At 36.4% G+C, this 25,349-nt stretch overlaps 2 protein-coding genes across 6 annotated transcripts in view; one reads left to right on the top strand and one right to left on the bottom strand.

The window, feature by feature from the left end:
• MACROD2 (mono-ADP ribosylhydrolase 2) overlaps positions 1-25,349 on the top strand; it is a 2,068,343-nt gene that overhangs the window by 329,782 nt on the left and 1,713,212 nt on the right. The gene's annotated exons all lie outside the window — the stretch shown is intronic.
• Positions 5,688-19,514, bottom strand: FLRT3 (fibronectin leucine rich transmembrane protein 3). Of its 3 annotated transcripts, none has more exons than XM_027621581.2 (3): positions 19,026-19,514; positions 10,785-10,984; positions 5,688-9,233 (listed from the first exon to the last, which is right to left on the bottom strand). In XM_027621581.2, exon 3 carries the CDS (start codon positions 9,188-9,190, stop codon positions 7,241-7,243), a length of 1,950 nt encoding a protein of 649 aa, XP_027477382.1. In that variant the 5' UTR covers positions 9,191-9,233; positions 10,785-10,984; positions 19,026-19,514; the 3' UTR covers positions 5,688-7,240. The 3 variants fall into 3 exon arrangements, with proteins under 3 accessions (XP_027477382.1, XP_027477383.1, XP_027477381.1); XM_027621580.2 differs by having other exon boundaries at positions 5,707-9,233; positions 10,232-10,984; positions 19,026-19,252; XM_027621582.2 differs by lacking the exon at positions 10,785-10,984.

Below are 25,349 nucleotides of genomic sequence, written 5' to 3'. Positions count from 1 at the left end.
AGACATAAAGGAATCATGAGGAGGTGTTGTAGTGAACCCAAACATTAAGATGTGTCTGCCAACTATGAGTTTAAGTTTATTGAAAGCTGCAGGAAAGACAGGTGTTATTCTCAGGGTAGCTTACAGCTATTAACTACTGACCTCCAGAAGTTATCATTTAGCATCGTGGGGCAGAGGTCTATAAGCCTTCGGGGGGAAATTCACATTTGCCCCCATTAAAATGTTTTGAGATTTAATCTTAAAAATTTTAGTTTTCTAGTGACTTGAACACATCCCTTCTTCTGTGCTCAGGACACTCTTTACCTTATTTTTCGCATAGCTTACACTTTATCCCCAAGGTCTTAGGCTTTTCTTTACCACCCAATCTAAATAGGGTCTCCTGTTTTGCTCATTTGTAGCATCATGTTTCTCTCTTCTGAGGCACCTGTCACAACTTTTCACTTTATATTCATTTGGTTTTTGGTTAGTATCTGAGTCCCTACGTCTCCAGCCATAGTCTCGGTATCTTTCTGGTTCAGTGCTGTATACCCAGCCCCAAGCACGGTTATCGAGTGGGTACTCAGTAAATCATTGTTAATGTTGAATGAATAAAATATCTCCATGACCTTTCAAAGCCTTAATTTACTCATCTGAGAAATGCAGATAGTAATTCTTCTCTGTCAAGTTACTGTGTGAATTAAATGAGATTAAATATATATATAAATACTTAGCCCTGTGCTTGACAGAGTCCTCATCAAAGGGGAGGGTCTGCAGCAGCCCCAGATCAGCAGACAGTCATTAAGCCCACAGTATGGGTAAGACATTGCTAATGTTTATAGGACATATTTTATAAGATAATTTTGTTAGATTTTTGTTTTATAGTCTTCACTTCCCCGCCTTTTTATTAACATTAGTTTTCATATTTAGGAAATTTAAAATGTGGAATTCCAGCAGTGATTCCGTGCTTTCTAATGGAACAGTGATGTGAACTTGCCTCAGCTTTGTAATGTCACAATTATCAGAGCTGTGATGTATATTCAGAAGGGTAATTACTTTGGGTAGTAATTTCCTAGACTACCCCCTGCTCCCGCCCTGCCCCAGCCAGCTGGCCTTGAAAAAGCACCACTGCTTTTATGTGTGCACACAGTCTGTAAAATCCCATTATCCCCAACTTCCACACCCCTGTGGCTGCATGCTTCCTTTTGAAGCCTCGCAAAAAAGGAAAAATTAAAAAACAAAAACAAAAAAACAACTTTCAAGTCAGCCCTAAAGTTCATTTCTAATCTCATTTCACCCAAATAATATAAAAATGAGATGGGGGATAGGAAGTGGGAGGGGTCCATGATGTGCTTTGCTTACCTGTTCACCTGGGATCCTATGATACTTGTGGGAAAGATTGATAAAACTAGGAAGTACTTCAGTGTGTATTTTGAGATAAAGTGAGATTTTATTCCATTTTGATGTTCAAAGAATAGAGCAAGGTTAATTTGGTTATTCTAGTTCTTTTTCTTTCATCTGTTTGAAATGTCTATACTATTTAGGAGTCTCCACCAACCTCTCACAGCCAACGTCGTGATCATCTATTGGAGTCCTAAGTACAGTGCCCTCCTCTGCTCTATTTTTCTGTTTTGTGTGTCTTTCTATCTGGAAGTTTGAACTCCTTTTCAGGCCTATTTTCTAACTGCTTCCACTGGTCCCATTGTGGTCATTTACTTTTTGGATTCTGACTTCCCATGTAACTGACATTTTTCTTAGCATTCTTCCCATGACCTTGAACTAATTGACATCTGTTTCCTGAGGATGACACCTTCCAGTCACCTGTTCCATCTCTTACTGTCACTACTTGATGAAACTTTGGTAGGGGTGGGGTGTGGAATGTAGGAAGGGAGTTTCAAAAATTTTTTCTCTGTCCCTGAAAGATCACTTCCTGACTATGTTTCTGTCACTGTTATTCAAAAACCTTTCTTTTGAAGTCCTTGTTTTATATCTATATCACCTGATCCCATCATTGTTTCCCTCCTCTTCATCTCTGGGATGCTTCCCCATCTTCCTTAGGACCTGTCTTATAAACCTTACCCTCACACCAACCCTTTCCATCTCCCTGGGTGACTTTGTACTTCTTGCTGGTGACTCTTCCAAAACTGCAGCTTCTCAGTCACATCTTCACTTCAGTCCTCTTAGACTCACAGCCAAGACTTGGACCACACCCCCCCTGCATCTCTGTTTTCTCCTATTGAATGTGCTCCCTGTCCTCATTGTAGGTTCCTATCTCTATACCCCATCTTATTCCTGAGGTCAGTCAGTATTCCTTTTGGTACTCACTTCCTTCTTATCTATCTTGATCCCCCCACCCTTCAGGCTTCTTAAAGAGTAGTCTTAGTCCTTATGTCTGCTTTCGTTATCTCTTACTATCCTGTCAACATCCTAGAGGCTCTTACCTCTCTGCTGACACTGCTTTAGAATCCCCAGCAGTCCCCTCCTTTTCCATTTTAAACAGTGTCCTCTTCCAAATCTACATTCCAGACTATGTTTGACATCTTCCTTTTTTAAATATTTGTACTTTCTTGATTTTATAATTTTCTTCTCATGATTTTCCTCCTTTGTGCCTTCTCTTTTTTGTTTTTTTGTTTTTTTGCTTCTCTCCTTCTTCTGTCCTCACAAAACATAGGTGTTCCTGTGGCTCATCTCTTTTCCCTCCCTCTGCTCACTTCTGTTGCTGCTGTCTTCCACCCTCTCAGCTTTAATAACAATAATAATAATAATAATTCACTGAGGATCTCTCCCCAGACCCTCATTTCCCACTTCGCAATAGACATTTCCAGAGGAATAACATACAAGTATTTTAAAACCTAAGACAATTATAGTTTATCATCTAAACTGGATCCAAACTGGGTCACTTGGAAGGTTAAAGAAGGCACAGTTAATAGCCAGTGTAAGTCTGTACCATGCATAGGTCACCTGTTCAAACCTAATATGTACAAAATACTCTGAGATTTGTTTTCTAGTATTTTTCATCATTAAGTGTCTCACCAGCATTCTGCTTGGCTAAAAATCATTACCTTCAATGCTTATTCTTTGCTCAGTTCCAAGTTCCTAGGAATTCTACCTTTCGTGTATCTTTGAATTAGATTTTTTTTAAAACCCCATTCCACTGTTTAGGCCCTTGTTTTCTCTTGCCTGCAGTATTGCATGTCCTTCAACTTATCTTCTTGCTCTTAGTTTCTCCTCATTCATCCTTCATTCAATATTTCTTATTTCTACAGGATGTTCCTAAAGTATACCAATTATTTATACACCTGCTCAGGAACTGTCACCAAAGCGTATCATCCAGACTTCTCAGCTGGGAAATCAACACACTACATAGCCTGCCATAAAAGAGCTTTTCCAGCCTTACTTCCTTTATGGACCCTGTATTTCAGCAGGCCTGGTGGCCTTTCCCCAGATATCTCCAAAATCAGGTGTCCCTATTTGCCACAGAATAACCTTTGGAATTAAAGAAAAATTTAAATATCTAACTTTAATCTGGGAGATTTAAATTTAGTAGGTCTATATTAAGGCTTGCTTATCTTTATAAAAGCCTCCCCAAGGGATTGTGACCAAAGCCAGCATTGAGAAACATTGCCCCTGTTTTTCTATCTCCATGACTTTGTTCTCCTTTTTCTCCATGGCCAGTATCTAGTTTTCTTTTTAAATATTTTCTTATCCTTTACTACCTGGCCCTCATTTTACCTCCTTCATGAGATCTTCTTTGATCCATCCAAATAGATATAGTTATTTCTTCTATACCACAGTTGTAGATTTTATGTTTATGCCTTACATCCTATAGACAGCATACTTCCTGAAGCCAGTGCTTCTGCTATTTATCATGTAGAAGCCATTCTGTATAGGTCATTTGCTGTTGAGATTATATGTAGAGAACTTTGAAGTTCTTAAGAAAGTGATAAGCATGAGTTATTTTTTGCCAATTTAACCAAAAGTCCCAAAGCATAAAATAACGATAGTTTTAATTCCAAGGCTATGCTAAATTAAGATTTGCTAATCATGCTAATTAGGAGAGAGGAATTAGAATTTTAAATGCCACTACTGTTTTCAGCAGCAGATGAGTTAATATTGAAGTAAATTCAGTGGTGGATTGGTTCCTTTAACCCCCACGCTTCAGGTGCTTTAAAGCATGTGGGTCTCTTTGGATTCCTCAGGAAAACTGTCATGTTGGCATGTAGTTATAAAATGTGCTTCACTCAGAAACTGTAGTTAGTAAGGCAGAGGTTTTGTTTTTTTGTTTTTTTTTTTTAACTAGTTCTTTTGGCACGGGAATATTTTTAATAAATCGGCCTTGCTGAAAGATGGAGCACAGTATTGTTTTTAATAGGGAATGAGAACATAAATGCAGTGATTTGATGCAGTTACAAGAAGCTGCATCCAAAAATAATTTTTGATTTTTGTCAAACATTCAGCAAAGGAACGATTTGTCCCTCAAAAAAAAATTTTTTTTTTGGTAGCTTCCCAAATTGTATTCTTGTTAAATCTACAAGTTGTATATTCAGGATAGAATTTTTCTTTGTCCTATAATTTTCTCTGTTAGTACTTGATCAGTAAAAATTATAACCATTTAGTTTGGGATACATGCAGATGTATTTTATAATTAATTTAGTGCCCCTTAAGGTAGATACTTGTATTTTATTATTTTATTGAAATGATATATATTTGGATTTCATAGCAAGCCTAGGGAAATAATAAACTTTTACCCTGTCAGTGCTATCTCTATATGCTGATATAAAACCCATTTCTGATTTGTCCCAGGTAAAATAATTAAAATGCATGTATTAGAACATACATAAAATTTTCTGTGCTCATGAAAGATGTACTAACTGGAAAACAGTCAATATAATCTCTTGGCTTTTGGATTTTTTATCAACTTACAGGTTTATAGCAATTTTATGGAACTATCCAGCCCTTTCCCTGACTTCTGCCAGCACTGTAGCTGAACTACTCAAAACTTCTGGAAGCAAAAGTCAAATTTCCTTCACAAAATGTTCCCAATATTTAATGTTAATCACACGAGTCTAGCTAAGTTAGCTAGAAAACAGTATTCTTCATAACAGGAAGTCAAAAGAGAAGGTATTGGGAAACATATGAAGATGGCAAATGAATAATGAACAAGGTTTCACACGCAGCTGGAGATATTTGTTAGTAGACCAGTAGAAGCAGAACTACATGGCAAACCTCTGGAAACACATGGCAAACTTTTCTTGACCATAATAGTAGTAACTTCTGTTTAGTTGAACATTGTTCAGTGTCTATGCATATCATCTCCTTTCATCCTCACCACAGCCCTGTGAGGTGGGCTGAACTAATCGCTCCCATTTTATAGCTAAGGAAACTAAGCTAAGAAGAGAAAGTGGTTTATTTTTAAGTATGTACCTAGTAAGTGATAGATCTGAGATTCCAAATACTCTAATGCCAACTCACACTACCAAAACTATTTTAAAAAATATTAGTTTTTCAAAGACCACCTTAAAAAGTATCAGTCAGGACAATGGCAGCAGTGTAAAAAAGACGGAAAGATCACAGCACCACTTCTGAAGTTTTCCATCTTTGGCTTGAATAAGCAAAATAAGAGTGTTCTAAAAGACTGCTAGGAAATTAGTTTGTGCATGAAACACTGAACTCTTTAAAGTAAAATGATACACAAGCTCAAGATACTGCTGTTTTTTATTTGTAGCCAACGTTTATTTTTATGCCTAGAAAAATACATGGGGGTGCTTAGGAATAATGTGCTGGGCAATTTGCTACTTTAGTGATAGTAACATAATCCCGAGAAAGCAAGCACGATTATTTTGTACTTTTTTCTTGTTTTATTCAGCAATAAGACCATAATTTTTCATATTTAAGGAAGTATGAAAAATTTGTCGAGTTTCAAAAGCTGAATACATGTAGCGTTGGATCAAGGCACATACAAGACTGGCCAAAGGGCGTACAATGCACTTTGGTTTTTTGTTGGAAAAAAAAAATCATGGCAACAGAAAAATGATGTGGTTTTTAAACAAGTAATAGCTCACAATTCAGTAGGAAGCTAGAAAGAAATGTTACATTACAAGTTCATTATGTAATATGTGGAAAACTGTGACAGTAATGGGCAGTATTCTTGATCATTGTGAAAGTAAATTGAACTTTTATGTACAGTGTTAAAACGTTTCACGTAAACCAGATCTAAATTTGATTTCTAGTATTTATTTTTCTTTTAAATTCTTCCTTATTTAAAGTACTACTTTCTCTGCATTGTTTAGGGGAATTGCTTATGGTTACACTACCTTTTTAAATACGTATATGTTTCTTTTTTGACATCATTTATGATAAAAACATTATAAACATTAACAATTATGTCTTTAGAATTTACTTTTCAAAAATCAGGATGGTATAGGCAAAACCAAAATGCAATTCTGGTGTCTGTGTTCATTATACTATGGAGTCTAAGTTTTCATGTTTTCCTAAGTACAAATTTCCCCCCTAACTTAGAAGCGTGCTCACATTATTGATTTTGTGAAGTCCTTTATTTTCAAAGCTTTCTTAACAGTGGTTTTAACGACAGACTTCACACTCCTTTATGCCAGTTGATGTATTCAGTTCAGAAGATAATGCTTACTTTCTTAAGGATATCTAATTTGCTCAGAGTAAAAATGGAGATATGCAGCAAGTTTGATATTGCCCATTACTTCACATATTTTAATTTATTGAATACCACTGGGATAATACAAATTGAATAATTGGAACATTATTTCATAACTATTTTTTGAACTTTAATTTTTCTCATTCAGCCAGCTTTTTTTTTTTTTACATTTTATTAATACCAAAGTGAAAAATGGCCTGTGCTTATACTACAAGGATCTCATGTGAACTCAGTCCTGATTGTTCAACACAGCAAGGAAATTCACTTTCACAGTCAACAAGTCATCTTACTCAGTAGAACACAAAGTAAATGGTTTATAACTTCAATATTTGCAAGGAAAATACAGTACAAATTACTAAAAAATACTAAAATATAGAATTGTGTTCAGGCATCTCCACTACATCAATCGCAGCAGTAACCTGAAATTTGAAACTTTTAATAAAAAGTTCTTAAATATAAATTATATGGCAAATGTACAGTACATTGCTTTTTTCAGTCTCTTGTTTCCAGTGTTTTGCAGTAGAACAGGGTTCCTACATCACCTCCCTTAGGTTTAAAAAAACCAAAACACAGTCTGCTACAAGGCCTCCAGCATCATGAGTGTGAGTGATCTGAGTCTGGAATACCACTGTCTCTGTAGCTTCGGTTACTACTGCTTTCACTGTGATTGTTTTTGTACAGATTCATTCCATTAGGAGGAAATATGGTGTGTATTACAAATTCCTCCTTTGAGATTGGTTCATTGCTTATTGGTAACATCTGAAAAGAAGTCTCCCTGATTTCCAGGATGGAGTTGTCCTTCTTAGTGCCAGCTTCCGCGTAGTCATCCTTTCTTCTCCTCCCTTTGCTGTATGCACAGTTCCTTGAGAAGAGTGATCCATTTCTATGAACATACCAGCACACTAAAGCAAGGAGGGCGATGGTCACCAGGGCCACAGCCCCACCAATGATGGCAGCCAACGGTAAATTGGGGTTTTTGTAAGGTTCTTTCTCTTGCTCTCGATTAAGGGTGGTTGTAGGATTGTACATTCGAAGGGGTGCAGTTTCAGTCTCAATACAAACACGGGTGTCATCAAATAGGTAGAGGTTACTGGTTTCCATGGGAACCATGCAGACTCGATAGGGCGAATCAGGCTCCAGGGCGGTGACTAAGTATTCATTGCGTTCCCCTGTTACGATAGTTTCTGTTATAGATCCAGATGCTGGGCTATGGCCCAGTTTGAGCCAGCTGAGTCTTAAAGCAGTCATAGGTAGGACAAGTTTCCAAGAGATATGAATTGTGTCGGAGGTGACGGATTTCACAGTAATTATAATTGTTTTTCTTGTTGGGCTCCCTGTAGTTCGCTGATCTTTAGTGAGCTTGGGGTTCTTAATGTCTGGTTGTTTGGTCACTGGAGCTGGCCACTGTCCTTGAGCAGGATATACCGTGTTGGGTATTGCAGTGGTTATCTGAATGGTGCTTACAACTGCACTGTCCTTACAATCAAACAGTTCTGCATTAAGGTCCTTAATAGCCATCCCCCGAACTTTTTCTGGGGCTTGGCACATAAGCCCACGCACATTGACCTTCATAGGTAGTGATTGCAACCAGTCACGTACCCATTTCATCTTGCACCCACAATACCAGGGATTGTTGCGAAGAATCAGTTGGGTTATATTGTCTAAATCATCAAAGATACCCTGAGGTAAATTACTTAGGTTGTTATTGGACATATCAAGTCGATACAGCTGCCTTAGATAAGAAAAAGCATTTGGGGGCACCCGGTTGATGTGATTATCTTGAAGATAAAGCTTCCTCAGGTTTGTGCCTGGAAGGTTTACTGGTGCAGCAGTCAGGGAATTCCGTACCAGGGACAGTTCTGTTAAGTTGACTAGGTTGAAGAAAACTTTATCACCTAAACCATGGTTGTTCAACAGGTTTCCATCCAAAACCAGGCGTTTGAGGCTAGTGAGACCTTGAAGAGATGGTGATGAAATAGTGGATATGCGATTATCATCCAAGCGTAGTTCTTCTATAGTCCTGGGCAAACCCCAGGGGATTGTGCTAAGGTGATTACGGGACAGGAAAAGCAGTCGGAGATAGTTGCTGTCTCGGAATGCCCCCTCTTCAATGCTAACAGCAGACACCGAGTTATCATCTAAATGTAATTCTTCCAGATAGGGAATTTTGGAAAGTGAATCATAAGTGATAGTCCTTATGTTATTTTCTTGCAAATGTAACTCTTTTACATACTTTGGTAGGTTGGTAGGAAATTCATCTAAACTGTTGTGATATAGGTATATTCTTTCTACTTTTAGCAAGTTTTTCAAATCTGAAGGAATTCCAGCGTTATTTATTTGGTTGTTCTGAAGGTAGAGAGTTGTAGCATCCTCTGGTATTCCTGTCGGAATGGATGTCAGAAAGCGATCATTACAGTAAATGAAACCTGCATCACAGCGGCACACGGACGGGCAGGACTTAGCCATAACTGATAGAGGTGCCACCTGAAGGAACAGCCCAATTTTAGTCCCGATGAGGAAGATGCTCCAGGCTGGGCTGATCATGGTCAGCAGTCTTGAGGTCTTTGTACACGGTAGCGTCAGAGCCCTAAAATGGAGTGAGTGAAAAGAAAGATAGAAAACAATCAGGTAAAGATACTTGAAATAGTATTCAAAATAGATGTGGAAACTAAAATGTGCATAATCACTTTTAATGTACTAATTTTTTTTTTGCATGTGTAGGGTTTATTGCTAGCTAACAACGAACATGATCATATAATCTCTTTACCTTAAATGCTTGCAGTATTAAGGAGTATCATATCCCAAATCCATTTGATTTTGAAATGTTAAATATAATAAAAGTTTTATTGAGCATTTTTGTAATACTTGATATCAATTCTATAGCCAGTCACTGACCAAGCTAATCAGTTTTCTAATTTTTTCTTAATATTCATAATTGACACATAGTAATATGATTTGTTGTATTTAAAGATAATGTTACTTTTTTTAAATTAAAATCTGATGTCTGTTTCTTAGGTAGACTGTACAGGTGTAGAAATGTGTAGTAAAAAAAAATCTATCTTCTTAGTATTCGGGAATATTAAGTTAAATACCTCTTAAGATCCTGAATCCTAGTAAAGCCATTCATTTGTTTTCATTATTTATGTTAGTATTTTTCTTTGATTAATATTAAATATCATTACATAGGTATTTCTAACAAGGAAATCAGAAGGAATCTTTTTCATCTAATTTTAAGGAAGGAAAGAACACATAGTTAATACATTCAGCTAACCTAAGTGGAAAATTCCATTTCATATTAAACTAGTCCTTTCTTTTGTTCTCAACTTTTTTTTTGTATGTTTCATACTATATGACTTAATGGCTTTATGCAGACTTTTGATTATGTTCTATCTTATAATATGTTTCACAATGCATTTATCTTTCTTCAAGTTCTAATCTAGAATATGGTTCAACTTTCCCCATGGCTGGAGAGTTAATAGATTTATACTGATCTATTGTGTAATATGATCTCTTCTGCACTTTTACATATTAATTAGCCTTTGTAATTTCAGGCATGAAAATAAAACACTTTAATATTTTTCCTACCTTATTGAATGATGTGAATAAATTTTGCGTGAGTGAAAATCCAATGCGCATATATTATTTTCCTGGTGAGGGACTGGGACTTATAAACTCTTGTTCAGTCCTTGGAAATGTTCTTCACTGTTTATTCAAGTAATCCTATGCCGCACACACCTCCAGATCAGGCTCGCTGTTGTCAATGAACATTCCAGCTGCAGTTCAGCATGGTGGGCAAGCTCATTAAAGTAGGGACCAGAAACAATTCAGCTTCCTGTTACTATGTAGAACACATGGCTTCCTATGCACTTTTTTTTTTTCTGATAGAGTTTCTGTGTGAAGGTTCCTTTTGTGTAGCTTAATTCCCTTAGTAGAAATTGCTGTCTTTGAAATTCTTATTGGCTCTTCTGTGCAATGTGGTCAGAGATAGTAACTTCAGATCCTCATGAAGAAAGCCATTCATGATGCTAAGGCCTGTATAGTAATAGGTTTTTCAGTCAGTTACCCCCCACCTTTATTCCTATCCAGGATTATCCAAGTATAAACTTTGTACAGTAGCTATATCCTGAGGTATGATTACCTGCTGTGAAATAGCTATTTCCGGCTTTTGCTTCTTGCTGCTTTCTCAGAATATCTGGTACAGTCACGTTATGGAAGAATAGGTATTCTTTTTTAAGAGGTAAAACTTAATTCAAATATTCTTCGTAGGAAAAAAAAAGGAAGCATACTAGATTTCCTTTACATTTCTCTTCCTTAAAGTATACTGGGTCTGAGCATCTCCTGTGAAAGTAAAAGGTTTTAATGAACTATTAATAATGAACTTTAACATGATAGATTTCCTAGAAATTTAACTTCAGTTTTTCTTTAAGCAACACATCTTTCATCATAATAGTTGGTGAAAAGGGGTAAGATGACCTCTTTTTGTTTGTTACCTCCCAATTTTACTATGTAAATAAAGTAAGAGTTAAAGCTGAGATTGTCACCAAACAGATAATTTCTACTGTTAACTGACTGTTAATGTCACTTTAAATTAAACACAGAAGCAGAGCTTCATTCAAGAACCAGTAAGTAAGTGCCTTCCATGGCTTTTGAATTCAGGTCAGGCCAGTCTTTAAAAGTGAACCTTTAAAATGATAAAATGTTTGAAAAGAAGAAAACAAGTATATGTCAAAGAGGTGAGTAAATATGCAACAAGGATTTTTGACAGAAATGCCATGGTAACTTTTAAGAGATTTCTGAACATGGTTTTACAAAGTCATACAATCTACAATGTAAAGACTTGAAAAGAGTTTGCTTTGGAATTTTTTCTTTCGATTTGCTCACTCCGTGCCCTGTTTAAATCTTCCTATAGGCCTCAGTTTTCCCAATTGTAGAATGTGAATGTCATCACCTTCCTCCTTAGAGGTATTTCTGAGGATTAGTTGATGATCTTGAAACTCTAGTTACTCAGGTGTTCTTGGCCAAAAGGTAGCATAGATGTTCAAGTAATTACTGATTTTTCAGGAGAATACAATTTTAATTTTCTTTTGGCAAACTGAACTTGAAAAATCTGTGTTTGAAATAGAAAGGACACTATGTCAAAATATCTCCTTATAATGACCATTTGGAAAGCGTATCAAAACCTGACAAGGCATTTCTCTCTAGGTTCAAACATGAACACACCAATTTCCAGTAAGTATATTTTTCATTTCTGAAAGAAGACTTACGGCTTCACCAAATAAAACCCAAAAATACCCCAGTGATTTTAAGGATGACTGTTTTGCCCATTATCTAACATGCATGAAGATTTTTTGGGGGGTAGAGGTGGGTAGCATCAGTATCTGTTATGCAGGGTTACCCACTCAGGGGCTTTCTGTACATGTAGGGAGCATTAAGGGTATCACGGAAATATTTGACCCTGAAATTAAGGACTACAGTAGAAGCAATTTGCTTCTTCCCCAGTAATTACCTAGCCTCCAACAAGGATAGCATCTGTTCCAGAATTCAAATACTATTGAAGTGAATGTTAAATAAGGCCAAAATTTGTGTTTCTGGTTTCTTTGAAAATTCAGTGTCTTTTAGTTTGCCACCAAATACTAACACTATCATAGAATGCATTAACAGAAGGAAACTTAAAAAAAAATTACAGATCCATTTAATTTATTATTTAAGCAACTTGAAACAAAAATAGCAGTTAGCAGTCTCTAGTGGATATTGCAAAGTGCCCACAGAGGAAAGTTTAAATGATTTATTGTTTAAAGTGAGGTTTTACTGTAATGCATTTAGGGCTTTGCTCATTATTGTTGAATTTCAATAGTGTATTTTCTTGAAAACTGTTGCTTTCGTGGAATGTGAAAATGAAAAACCAAGCTGTTGAAATTATAATGACAGAGTTATTTTAAAAAGTATCTGCTGTAAATATTTTCTAAGCTTGAAAATTATTCAACATTTCAAATAATGTGGTTAATTTAAGCTGAGGAAACAATTACTTTTGTTAAACTGCATTAGAAACTAATTAAAAGCTGTGATAAAAATCACTGGTGAGAACCTGCTTAAAATGTTACCAATAGTCAGGCATTTGTCATACTCCAAAGCACACTTTAAACTTAAGGAGATGAATCTGATGAATGAGGATTTAAAAACTGTTGACTGTTCCCCAAGTCAGGTCAGCCTAGAGTATGTCCAAGATGATGATCATAATGATAACTAGCGATAGAGCATGTATCTGAACTATAAATATTTTATGAAATCAAGCTCTAAGAATATGTATTGATTTTTAAGTTTTTAACCCAGAGAGAGAGAAAAAAAAAATCTAAATTGGTGTTTATTTTTCTTGTTTTATATCTGTAAAACTGCTTCTTTTGCTCTGTTTGATATGCAAACTCACATTGCCATTAATACAACAGTGGTAATAATTAAATTATATCTCATTAAATTCTTGGAAAATGTCATTCTCTTTTCCCCAAATTACATTAAAACAATAGGCAAAAGTATCAAACAGGTTTCTTTGGAGAGGATACTCTGAGAAATGAAGATTCCCTCACTACTCCCTTTATTTAAGCTCAAAACAGTTCATGTTTGTGTTTTATATCTTATGTTTTGTATCTTTTCCTTCCCCTTTATATTTGAACCTATAGTGCTAGACAGTTTTGTTTTGCATATTAAAGGGTATAATAATCTATCTAAAATACGTGATCCTGCCCCTCATTCTTACACTTCCCCTTGTCTGAGCTAACTCTACATATTCTACATATTCATGCACATGCACACAGAGATGTGGTAGTTAATTGTGAATTATAAAAAGAAAACTGAGCCCTACTGGTATGGACACTGTGGCCAGGTTTCCATAACATGGACTTCAGAAGCCTTTATGTCTGCATAGGCTTGAAAAAGAGGCCATTACTTCTGAACGAAAAGGAATCAATCTTTTAGAAAAATATTATTAATAGGGTAACTTGGGGAAAAACATAAATGGACACTGATTACTTAAAGAAATGTTTTAAAATTATTTTTTGATGGAATCATTACTAAGTAGATAGCATTTAAAACTATGGCAAAAGGAACAACATAACTACCTCACTGATAAATCACATTTTTAATAGGGATCTTTCTCATCAATTTCTTTTTATAAACAAAAATTGTGGAGTTAAAAAATATGCATTTATAATGTAATCAAGTCTGTGAAAAGCCTCCAATTTAGTTCCATGATACACCTAAGAAAGTATTAAATAGATAAGGATGCTATCATTTTGAGATATTTTAAGAAGTTTTATCGAATAGAAAACTGGCATTTACAAAGATTTGAGGCAATCTACACGTTTATAGGATTTCTGTTACTACAATATTTTAGAGGTGGGGGTGTTTGAAATGAGAAGATATTTCATGTTTTCATCACTTAGATTAAGATTATATGTTGATAATATGCACTGACTTCCTAAATCCTTTATTTGCTGCCTTTGATTTAAATTGATTTTGATTTGAAATAATTGCTTATTTAGAAAAAAAAAACCTTAAATCGAGTACAGAGTTTGAGATTTCCGTAGAGTCTTATTAATGATTTGCTTCACATAATGATATCTTAATGATGGGACCTTTTTAAAAATATTAAATCTAAAAGTAGAACTTTTAATCCAAGTTAATTGCATTATTATTTTGAATAAAACCTGGAAATTGAAAACACAAGCTTAATCAGATTTATCCAAGTCTATGAATATTTCTAGTTAAATTGGGATTTATATAATCACAATCTACAGTTTTAGAAGGTAGTTTATTTATGAAGGCTTAAATTGCTGCTAGAAAGCACAAGAAAATGATCAACCTGTGAATGCTAAGTCTTTTAATGACAAATAATATTTAAAATAAGCTACATATATGGTTAAACTGAAAAACTGGAGTACATCAGGTTAGTTGATAGTGACAGCAAAATGCTTTCTAAGCAGCCTGTCTGGTAGTTAAATTTTCCACGATCATCAGATTTCAGGAAAATTCCAATTCTTTTGTTTAATGCCAGGCAAGCAGAAGGACCTCTAACTCCCCTCTTGAGAGTCATGAAGTCTGAAGGGTTTGCTGAGCGGCAGAGAAGCAAGTGTGCCTTTTCATACTTCGTTTTATCCAGACTCTTTTCTAGTCTGAAGAAGGTTGTGTTTTATTTATGCAAAATAGGGGATAAAAGTTCCAAAGCAAGGGATTTTTACTTTCCTTTTTTGTGTTACTGGTTCTTTTCTCCCAGTAGGTTTATGATAAATGAATCCAATTCTGCTTCATTTATACTGGCTTTTAAAGTTAAATGGAGCTTCCTTAAAACAAAAAGGCAAACTAGGATGTCATCTTTCATCATAGTGAATACTTCTTCCTTTTATGGTATGTAAAGCCAGACTAAGTGAATTAGAGAACCAAGACTTGTATGAATGAATGAGACATTAGTTTAGAGGATGGTAAAGGTGAGCAGTAGAGGGCTTGGAGCAGGGAACAAGCTTTAAGTTTCCGTTGACCTTTGAGCAACTGCAGTTAAAACTGTATTTTTTAAAACCACCAACATTTTTCCATTGCAAACTTTAAAGTTCCTTTTTCAGTGCTGTGAGTACAGTTTAGTTGATGTGCTTTAAATTTCTAATATTCAAGTTTCCATACACGAATACAACAATTATTTGGGTCTACTGTGTGCCAAGCACTGTGCTGGTTGGTGAGAACATCCCAAATCATAAAACACCTTGTTTTTTCATTTCAGAGTAGGGTATCATTGATGTAAAGCAAATGAAGAGGAAGAAAATCAACAACACATAAACTGATCAATCTACAGTCCAGTGGCATACTTTAAAAATGGTATTTAACCAAATGTGGTCTGTGGGTTTTCTTTTCAAAGTTGCCACGGTAACTTGTGCACAGGAAAAGTGAAAGAATAAAGAACAAAAGCTGTCATTGTCTCATCAAGTGAGAGCAATTTCTCTCATTTAAGGAGACTAATACCTGGAGAGAGCTTTTTATACATTCCTGACACTTAATTTTGGGTCTAGGAAAAAGATAATGCATATGCAAAACAAATGAACTTTGCTGCTGAAATTGTATTTCATTCCTTTGTGACTTAAAATCTGTTTTCTCTGCAGTTCTTGTCAATAGTCACGACAAAATCCTAAAACTTGCTTTTCTATGTAACAGAAACATGGCTTTCAAAACTCTTTTTTAGTGTGATGTTTTACCAAATTTAGTGATGTTGATTTGCAGTCTGAAACTGGAAAATGCTTTCTGAAATGTATATTCCTATTTTGGCTCTTAAAAGGAAAAAGGCTTTTTTCAGAAGACATTTGCAAACCATCTCCTTGGAAATTGGTTTGTTGACTTATGATAAGTTTTGAAATGGTGGAATGTTAGAGGTCGAGAAACAGCCCTTTTTATGCTCTGAAGAGAAAAATGTAGTTTTGAGAATTAATATTGCTGAGAGATTTACTGTAGAGTTTTTGCCCACTGGGGGGTGGTACACTCTACCAGAACACTGCTTTCAGAAGCCGCAAGTCAGATGTTGGCTGCTGCCGGCCAGTTTTTCTCTGGTTTAATTACAACAAAGCCTCCCGTTGAGAAGAACAGTGAAGGCCTCTAGGGCAAAAGGTGGGGGGTGGGAGCGAAAGGGGAATGAAGGGAAAAGGAGGGAAGAAATTACAGCCTTTGAAAAATTACTGAATCTTATTTCCCTCATTGAGTTCATTTATGGTGGTCTTCATTGGACTTTCAACAATTATTTATAATGCTATTAAGTAAACTGAACAAAAATATTTAAGGAGGTTTAACTCAGAATTTTTAAGTTAACTCTGAATCTTGCCATTAATCACTTTCTTTGTTATCAGCCCACCCACCTTAATAAAGGGGGGAAAAGTTAAGATACACTGAAATTTTTCTTTAAATGACCAGATTTAATTTAGTGTTGGTATAACATTGGCATATCAAAAATAAAAAGCAGAAAGAAGAAACATTCATATAATATTAATATAAGGCAAGTTCTCTGCTACTGATTTTTGTAGGGTTTTAAATTGTTCAAAATAATCCAGAAAGAGGAGGAAGCCTTAGGGTGTGTGGCCAAGAAAAGCACGGACAAATCTCTCCGCAGTGCACTTGCATGTTTAAAGCTGATAATTGTATTTTTCATCTGGAGACACTGAGTGTTCATTAGGGTCTGGTGTCCCTAGGCAGGAGATGCTGAACATAATTGGAGTTTCTATTTGATTGGGCAATATAGTCTAGAGAAGAAACTGGGGTAAAGATAATTAATAGCTTGCTAACAAAGTCTGACAGCCACAAGATTTCAACCAAATTTATTTCACACCGCTTCATTTAGCTCTGAAAAAGTTTTGATAGAATTGGAGGCTCTTTAATTAACACTTGAAAGCAAAAGAATCATACCTTCTATTTTGCTGCTACATTCAGTTATGATAAATTTTCTTACTGTTTTTCTTCTTTTTTGTAAAAACTTTATTTGCTGCCCAATTATGTATTTCACAAATGTTAATGTTTAGGAAGTGTTTAGTTGGGCATTTTGAACCTAATCATCATTGATTTAAAAGGGTGGGGGGCAGAGAAATGAAAAGCCCAATTAATAGCTGATGGTTAGTATTGTACAAGAACAATATTAATGAATTCCTTATGTTTATTCATTCTATAATATTTTTGCTGATTCCTGGATTTGATGTGTTTTGGCAGTGCCCTATTAAAAAATTGGATATGACTTTCCTACTTAAATACATACAATCATGTTTTTGTAACTCTGTTTTTTATTTCAGGCTAATAAACATATGTGTTTGTGTAACCAGGTGTGTATATGTTATGTACACACACATATTTGCAAACTAAGCATATCTGTGATTTAATTTTCTTAGAGATTAAAACCTGGTATATTATTATTAATATTGGTAGTAATGGTAATATTATTTTGTGGTACTTTTCAAAGATAGATTCTTTACTCATTTCAAAAGAGATGAGTATCAATCATCTGTCACTTTGGGGCAGGCATAAATGGTTCTCTCTCAAAAGAGACAAATTCATTCTTTATGTTTTATGCTAGTCAGGATATTCATATGTAGCTCGGGATAAATGAAAGGCATTGCTACAGCTGATGCACTTTTTTAGTGGCTTTATTCATGTTGTTTGCTGCTAATAAAATAACATATATGTGCATTTTAGAGCAGATAGATTTAAGAAAATTTAAAATAGCTATTTGTTAAAGGCATTCGAGAATTTGGTTCCATACGTGGCAAATATCAAGGCTTTTTTTCCTTTTTAATTTTGATAGATAGATAGATAGGCAAATATCTACCCCCAGATGTTGAAAAATATAGGCCTGTTGCACTTTTTACCTCTATGCAACCATTTTGTTTCAGACCAAATTCACTGAAGAAAAAAAAATTTTTTTTTTGAGAAGATACATTTAACTACTTTTTGGAAGCTCTGCTGTACAAAATCATTTCTTTCAATGTAAAATTTTCTTATTGTAAGTTGCAAGTGAATGGATACTCTGCACATCCCACTTGATGAGGGCTCTACTCATTTTTTTTCCCCTGCCACCCCGAACTCACTGCATACATCAGGCATAGCTTCCACGCTGAGCTTTGTTAGTTTTTCTGAGTAGGCTTTGCCAATTACTATGCTAGTCACATACTACATTTGCCCAAGCAGTGGATTTTGGCGTTCTCCTGGAGGGGGTGGGGGTATGGTTGGGAAGAGTCTCCCCCTCCTCTGAGTTAAATTCACTAGTTGAGATTTGCAAGACTGAAATGCTTGAAGCAGTTCTGGCAGGATAGCAGTGCAAGCTTTAAAATCTAGGTGTAGCTGTTAATCCTTACAGAGGCACAGAAGTCTCCAGGAGTAGCCCGGCTAGCTGTGAGCAAGATGTATGCTTTTCATGTACTGCGTACTCATGGGCTGAGGGATTATTGATTTTATTTCAGTTGTAGAAACAGCAGTTGGTGATCATACCACATATACAGTACACACCAAGTTAGCAAGACCTTTCGCTTTCCTCTCTGTGAAAAAATCTGTCTTGTATTCTTCAGTATTTAACATTTAACTTTGCAACTTAAGGTTTTCCATAAGGCTCTTTTCAGATCGCAACTATACGAGGCAGAAAATAGCCATTAATTATTACTTTTTAATGAAAGAAGGTTTTAAGAAACTTCTTGCATGTGGCTATATCGTCAAAATTTTCCTCGCTGGCTCGCACACACGTATTTGCTCTTACTGGTAACAGAGCAAGCGTTCATATTTGGATACCTCATAGTACCAAGTCATTTCTGTCTACAGAGTAAAACCAAGCAAACTTTCTGGGACAATCTTAAGGAAAAACATGGGAAACACTTACCAGGAAGACGAGAAAAAGCAATCCCATATATACTGCCGCTATAGCTGTAATTCCACTGACTGTGAACTGGGGTAATAACCCTCCCCCTCTCCCAAGCTCCGCGTCCAGTCCACACAAAGCCAACAGCAGCTGCAGTCAGAGCTTGTCCTGCTTCGGATCACTCCTACACTGAGCAGTGAGCGAGGGATAGCATTCCAGTTTACTGCACACAGCCCACCTCCAAGTCTGAAGTTAAAGCTTCACCTCGCAGTGGTTGAAGAAGGGGGTGATGTCATAGATGGGCAGGACTTAGCCGAGCTCTTGTTCAGTGAGGTAACTGGATGATCAGACAGATGAGCTTTGCAAACGCTAGAGGGAGTGAGAGAAGCCAAAATGAGGCGCTCACCCTGCCAAAGCTGGGATGCCATTTGGTTTGTAGGCAGCTTTTGGAATTTCAACATTTTCTAAAGTTTAATACAACAAGGTAGTGGTAGCAAGCTTATAAAAAAAAAGTGAGCATGTTAGAAGGATATTTATAAGAGTACAGTAGAAAAACAGGTTCTTTTTATTTTTAAGCTATATGTATTAAAAAGAAGTTAACCAAAAATCCTATTATTTTCATTATTGACTAGTTCCAATAGCATTGTAATTTTGAAGGCTAGTAATTCCCATTGTGAATAATTATTCGACAAATGAGTAGAAGGCAGGTTCACATAAAAAAACAGGGATTTAAGGGAAGGGGAACAAGAATGACAAAAGGTAAAGATCCTTGAAGTAACCAGTTTTTTTTCCTAGAGGTAATGAGTAACTTATTCTGTGTATGTTTCAGGAAATGAAAGTATTTTTCACAGACTTCCACTATTTGTCCATCTCTTTTGAACTTGGTAGATATTAAATGTTCTATTTAGGGAGCCCTCCCTAAATATGAAAAGTTGTAGAAAAATTAAATAGATTCTTTTCCTTTCTGGTATATTTTTGCTGCTCTAAATATGGATTAAGATATAAACATCTTAAGAAAAAACCTTTCGTGGGTGGTTTTGCTTTTATTAAAATAATTTTAATTTTGGTACATGAATAAACACTGGACAATTGTAAGACAGACATAAATGTCTGTATCTAATTAGCAGAATGATAGACTTTAATATTCAATTATGACTTTCATAAACTGGTTTCTGCTATTTGGTCAACAATTGCTTTGGGCTTTCCAGTAAGTTCATTTCACTTTTAATGTTGCTGGGGAGAATTTTTTTTTTTTTAAAGATTTATTTATTTATTTGAGAGAGCGAGAATGAGAGAGAGAGAGTAACATGAGAGGGGGGAGGGTTAGAGGGAGAAGCAGGCTCCTCGCCGAGCAGGGAGCCCGATGCGGGACTCGATCCCGGGACTCCGGGATCATGACCTGAGCCGAAGGCAGTCGCCTAACCAACTGAGCCACCCAGGTGCCCGGGGAGAATTTTGTTTTTATATTTACCTGGAGAGCAATTTCCTTAAACTAATACTATTTGTTTTAGTTTTAGAAGTTCACAACATTGTCCTTTGTGCTTTTAAAAAAGTTTCTGTGAATGTGTGTTTCTGAAGGAGGCCAGCTAATTGTCTTTCCCAGGAGTATTTGATTATGGTCTCTTCATTAGCTTCATTTAGTTTACCTATTTATGTGCTTCTTTGATAGCAGTTTGACCTTCTGAGTTCCCCTCCAAGAATGGATGATACCAAAGTAGAAGGTGAATATCAATATACCCTGGATAAGAAGTATATTGACCCCTATTGTTCTGTGATTGCACTTTTGCTGTCCACTGAGGGCAGACCCATTAAATCCAGGAATTTTAGAATTCTAATGTCTATTGAAAAGCCAATTTCTTAAAAGTGTTAGATAGCACAACTTAAACTGAGAATCAGCTGCTGACTTTTTGGAGGAAAGGGAGGTGGGAATAACATCATCTCTCACTAAAGGGTGAATTTCTTTTCTGTTACTGCAAAACAAATACATGAATTAAATTATTTTATGAAATAATTCTTTCTAGAGGCTATTTTCAGATGGGGGTTGGTTATATTTAAAAAAGGACTTTTTGCTTGGCCAAATTACTGTGGGCTTATATCCATATTTAATCAGGCTTATATCCATATTTAATCAATGTGTCTCCATTCAGGCTGACCTTAAACTGAAAAGAAAGATGAATGGACAGTTTTTGGTTAAAGGTAGCTAAAAGATGGTGTACTGGCCTGGGAGTTAGGAGTTCTGAGGTTTCCGTTCCTTAGGCTGCCATTTGTTATATGACTTCATCTTATGTGTTCTGGCCTTTGGTTTCATCACATGGCAAATAAAGGCAGCAGGAATTTATTGAATGCCAATTAAGTACTCTTCCTTTTTTTTTTTTTTTTTAAGATGTAGATTAAAATGTAGAAGGAGGCAAGAGGAAAACTATGGGCCCAAAGCAATTGTTGACCAAATAGCAGAAATATCATCTGTCCTAGAGGCACTGACTTTGAAGGCAAACTCTTAAGATAGCCTCCATCATCCTACCCTGTCCAAAAATATATACTCTTGCTGCTTCCATGTGTTTTTTGTTTTTTAATTTCCTGCTTTTATCAGCTGCCTAAAATTCTGCCAGTTGGAGGTGAACTTAAAATAATATGTACCGCCTCTAGAAAGATTAAGAGTTACTACAGATTGCTTTCCTTCTTTGTTACCTAAAGGAGATTAGCTGTAATAAAGGGATGGCTGTCCTGGTTGGAGGGGAAGGAAGACAGGCAATTTTCAGCCTGATGCCCTTTAGGCTGTGATAGGAAAGGAGGGGCTGATTCTTGCTGCAGAGAGGACTCAGCTCAGAGAGGAGGAACCAGTGCAGTCTAATGTTGAAGGGCTGCACTGGGGTTCCATCTTGGCTTTGCCACATGACTGTAGACAAATCATTAAATCTTCCTGAGTTTATTAGCTCAGTGTCTGACTCTCTAGTAAGAACTCAGTGAATGGTAGCTGATATTACTAAGATGAGGACATCTGAGCACCTGGAAAAAAGGACATCAAGAAGTAGAAGAAGAGTGTGCAAAGGGAGGTGGGCAGGTAGGAGAGAGTCAATGACCACTTTTTCACGCTTGTCTAAATTTCCCTTTGGAGTGGTTCTGTAGCCAGGACACAGGGAAGGAGGTGTGCAAATAGGAGATTTTCTTGTCGATTTTTTTTTTCTGTTGTCCTGTTTTTCATAGCCTCATGGCTCCCAGGATTTAGAACTTAGTTGAGTTCTAGTAGATGTTTTAGGTTGAAAAGGTGTTTGTTGTTTTGTGTTTCGTTCTGTTTTGTGGGCAAGTCTGTGAATCTAATGCTGTATATGAGAAAATCTCTTCAGATTGTAAACAGCTAGCCTGAAAATGAACTCCAGTAGCATATCCACAAAGGTCATATCAAAGAACTTTGTGTTTTTCTGTTTTTGTAAGAGGATATGAGATGTTCCCTAGTGGAGAACAGGAGAGATTGGATTTGGAATCAGGTTTCCCAGGCTCTGCCATTTACTAGTGTATCCAAGTGAAAGCAACAATAACAACAACAAATCCAACCTCTTACAGTATGAACAACTCCCAGCTGAAAGTGACTGCAATACATAATTATTCCATGGAACAGTTTAATCCAGGAACTTTAGCCTGTCAAGACTTAAGGTACCTCATTCACTCATTCATTCATTTGCTCATTCATTCGTGCACTGTATACAAATTCATTGAACATCCCTATAAAAAGAAGTTAGCAGGAGTAGATGATCCACCAAACCACCTCCAACTATGCTATTTTGATTTAACCTTAGAATGTATTAAACTTCTTTTAAGTCTTAGAAAGAAACATTCTTCATTATTTTTCTTCCACTCAACATTTTTCATGAGAATTAAGTCTTCAAATTTGGGTGAAAAACAAACAAGCAAAAAAACCCAGCTCAGGCTTTTGGTATATTAAATGCCTTGGGCTATCATAGTTGAGAATTTTTTGGTTGCAAGTAATTGAAAGTCCAAGCCGTACTGTCTAATCAACAATTGGAATCTACTGGTTCATATAACTGAGAAGTTCAAATGTATGGTCTGGCTTCAGGTAAAGCTTGATACAGTGACTTAAAATGTGTCAACAATATTACAGGTTCTCTCTGGCTCATGGTGTTCTGCCTTTTTCAGTGTTGGCAGCCTCTTCAGGCTATATGCCGTGGACATTTGGCAGCTTCCAGGCTTTTCCCTTAGGCAGTAACAGTTCCGCATATCACATTCCCATGTTATGAGGTTCAAGGGAAGAGAGGTCACCTCCAGAAGCTCTTGCATATAACCCTGTGATTCAGTTTCTCTCATTCCTGAACCTGTTACAGGAAGGTAGGGGAGGGGGGATATGTCGGTGAGCATAAGCCCCCTGTAATAGCTGTAGGTAGGGTCCACCCTCCTCAAACACATGGCTGAAAATGGAGGCATGGCTCAGAGGAAGATTGGGCACTGTTAGTTTGAGAAGGAAGGGGCGGATGCTGGAGATTAGCTTATTTTCAGAGGACTTGGCATGCTGAAACTTCGGCGTGTTTTAAAATTTATAAACTTGAAGCTGCTCTTTTTCTTTTCTTTCCCTTTCTTTTTTTTTTTCTTTAAGCCAGAGTTTCTGTTTAAATTGCCAAAACATCTTTAAAAGATTTTCTATTTGTAGACCCTCTCAAGTCTAGCCCAGTTTTTTTTTCTGTCAACAGGTAGTGATGCATGTCAGGGCATATCAGTACTATATCTTAACCTGAGCCTATGGGATGTTAATAAAATAGAGAGAGAGTGCACATTCAGCTATCTGTAATTCTGTGAAGTCAGGCCAGGTGCTTAATGCACCAGTTAGAAACTGTACCATATCTTTCTGAACAATTCCAAAGGGTATTGGAGAAATAATTAGATTTTAGCAGGTCACAGATGCCTTAGAATACTAAAAGGTTTTAAAATGCTATATTAAATTGTTCTTCTGCTATTTGCCTTTTATTAGTCAACACTTAAGATGTACCTAAAAACAATCACATATCCCTTTTAAGTATATTTCCAAAACATACTACACTGGAGTGAGATCTGTCATTACAGGACTTGAAGTAGAAATCAAAGCAAAATCAGAGTGGTTATTTCCCTGCCTGACTGCTTGTCTGCCAACCCTCTGGAACACCCTTCTTTCCCTCTACTCTGAGTTGGACTGTTATACTTCAGGGATGGGGAGAAAGGGGATTTAAATCAGCAACAACACTCACCACCACCTGAGAAAAAAGCACCTCTTTGGCCTCTCAAGAAAGAAAAGAGGAACTGGGGTTCAGAACAGGTTAGCACTTAGACAAAAGTGATGGGGGAGGCAGCTGGCAAAACTGAAAGCCTGCGGATCCCTACTTTCTTCCATCTTCAGTGCTTTCCTGTATGGCCTGTGTGTAAATGGTGCACTCTGCAACTCCCACTTACATAGGCTGTGCCCTTGACCCCTTCCTTACTCCCAGGGTCCTGTCATCTTTCTCTCTTTGTTTTAAAATGCAGAAAAGAGATTTTTTTTTTTTTAATGGACCTTGGGAAAAAACAGAGACTTGGACTAAACAGAGTGACTGAATTCTCCCTCTGATACTTACTTTATGTGTGGCCCTGGGAAAAGAGCTTCAGTTCTTTGAGCCCTAGGTCTCTCATTTATGAGTATGAAGATAGGGGACCCTCATTTAACTATTATGGACTTCAATATAGTGGTGCATTATAAGAGTTCATTACTAAATCTGAGAATGCACTTACCAAGACAGAGCTAAAACCTCTGGATAGTTGCTTTTTATCTTCATGGTGATGAGTGGGGCCAGGATCCTTTCAAAAGGCACAATCCATTAATGTTCAATTGAGCTGCGTGTTTTAACAGTTTATCTTTGGGAATGAAACAATTGGAGAAATGCTTCTGCCTACTGTCCTGGATGCTCAAACCTTCAGATAACAGTATCTAAGTCTGGTTCTGAGACTTAATTACAACCAAAGAACAAATTCTTTATCCTTGGAAATTATTAGTATAGAACATAGCTTTGGATGAATGGCTAACAGTTAATAAGAGCAGATGAGTGTATGTCTAATTATTGAAATGGGTATTTACAAAATATCCTACAAGTGCATTGCCTGGAGCCTTGTGATTCTTTTTAACAACTCACTGTTGCTGTTAGTCTTGACCAAAGCTGTCGTCACTTGCAAACCATCTTGTTATTTCACTGTTTCTGGAGTATTGGTGCTAATTTTAGGTACACAAATAGACCTTCTGAAAGGAAGATTTCCTGAAATTGTTGTCAGTGTTTTCTTATTTCTGGAAACCAGCACTGTTTGAGATTATCTTTTTTAAGGATTGCTGTTTCC

Source organism: Zalophus californianus, chromosome 8 (assembly GCF_009762305.2).
Source record: "Zalophus californianus isolate mZalCal1 chromosome 8, mZalCal1.pri.v2, whole genome shotgun sequence".
Lineage (NCBI taxonomy): Eukaryota > Metazoa > Chordata > Mammalia > Carnivora > Otariidae > Zalophus > Zalophus californianus.
This window is presented reverse-complemented; position numbering and strand designations above follow the sequence as displayed.

Excerpts from the sequence above, each read along its gene's own strand:
- FLRT3 (XM_027621581.2), bottom strand. The coding sequence starts at position 9,190 with ATGATCAGCCCAGCCTGGAGCATCTTCCTCATCGGGACTAAAATTGGG.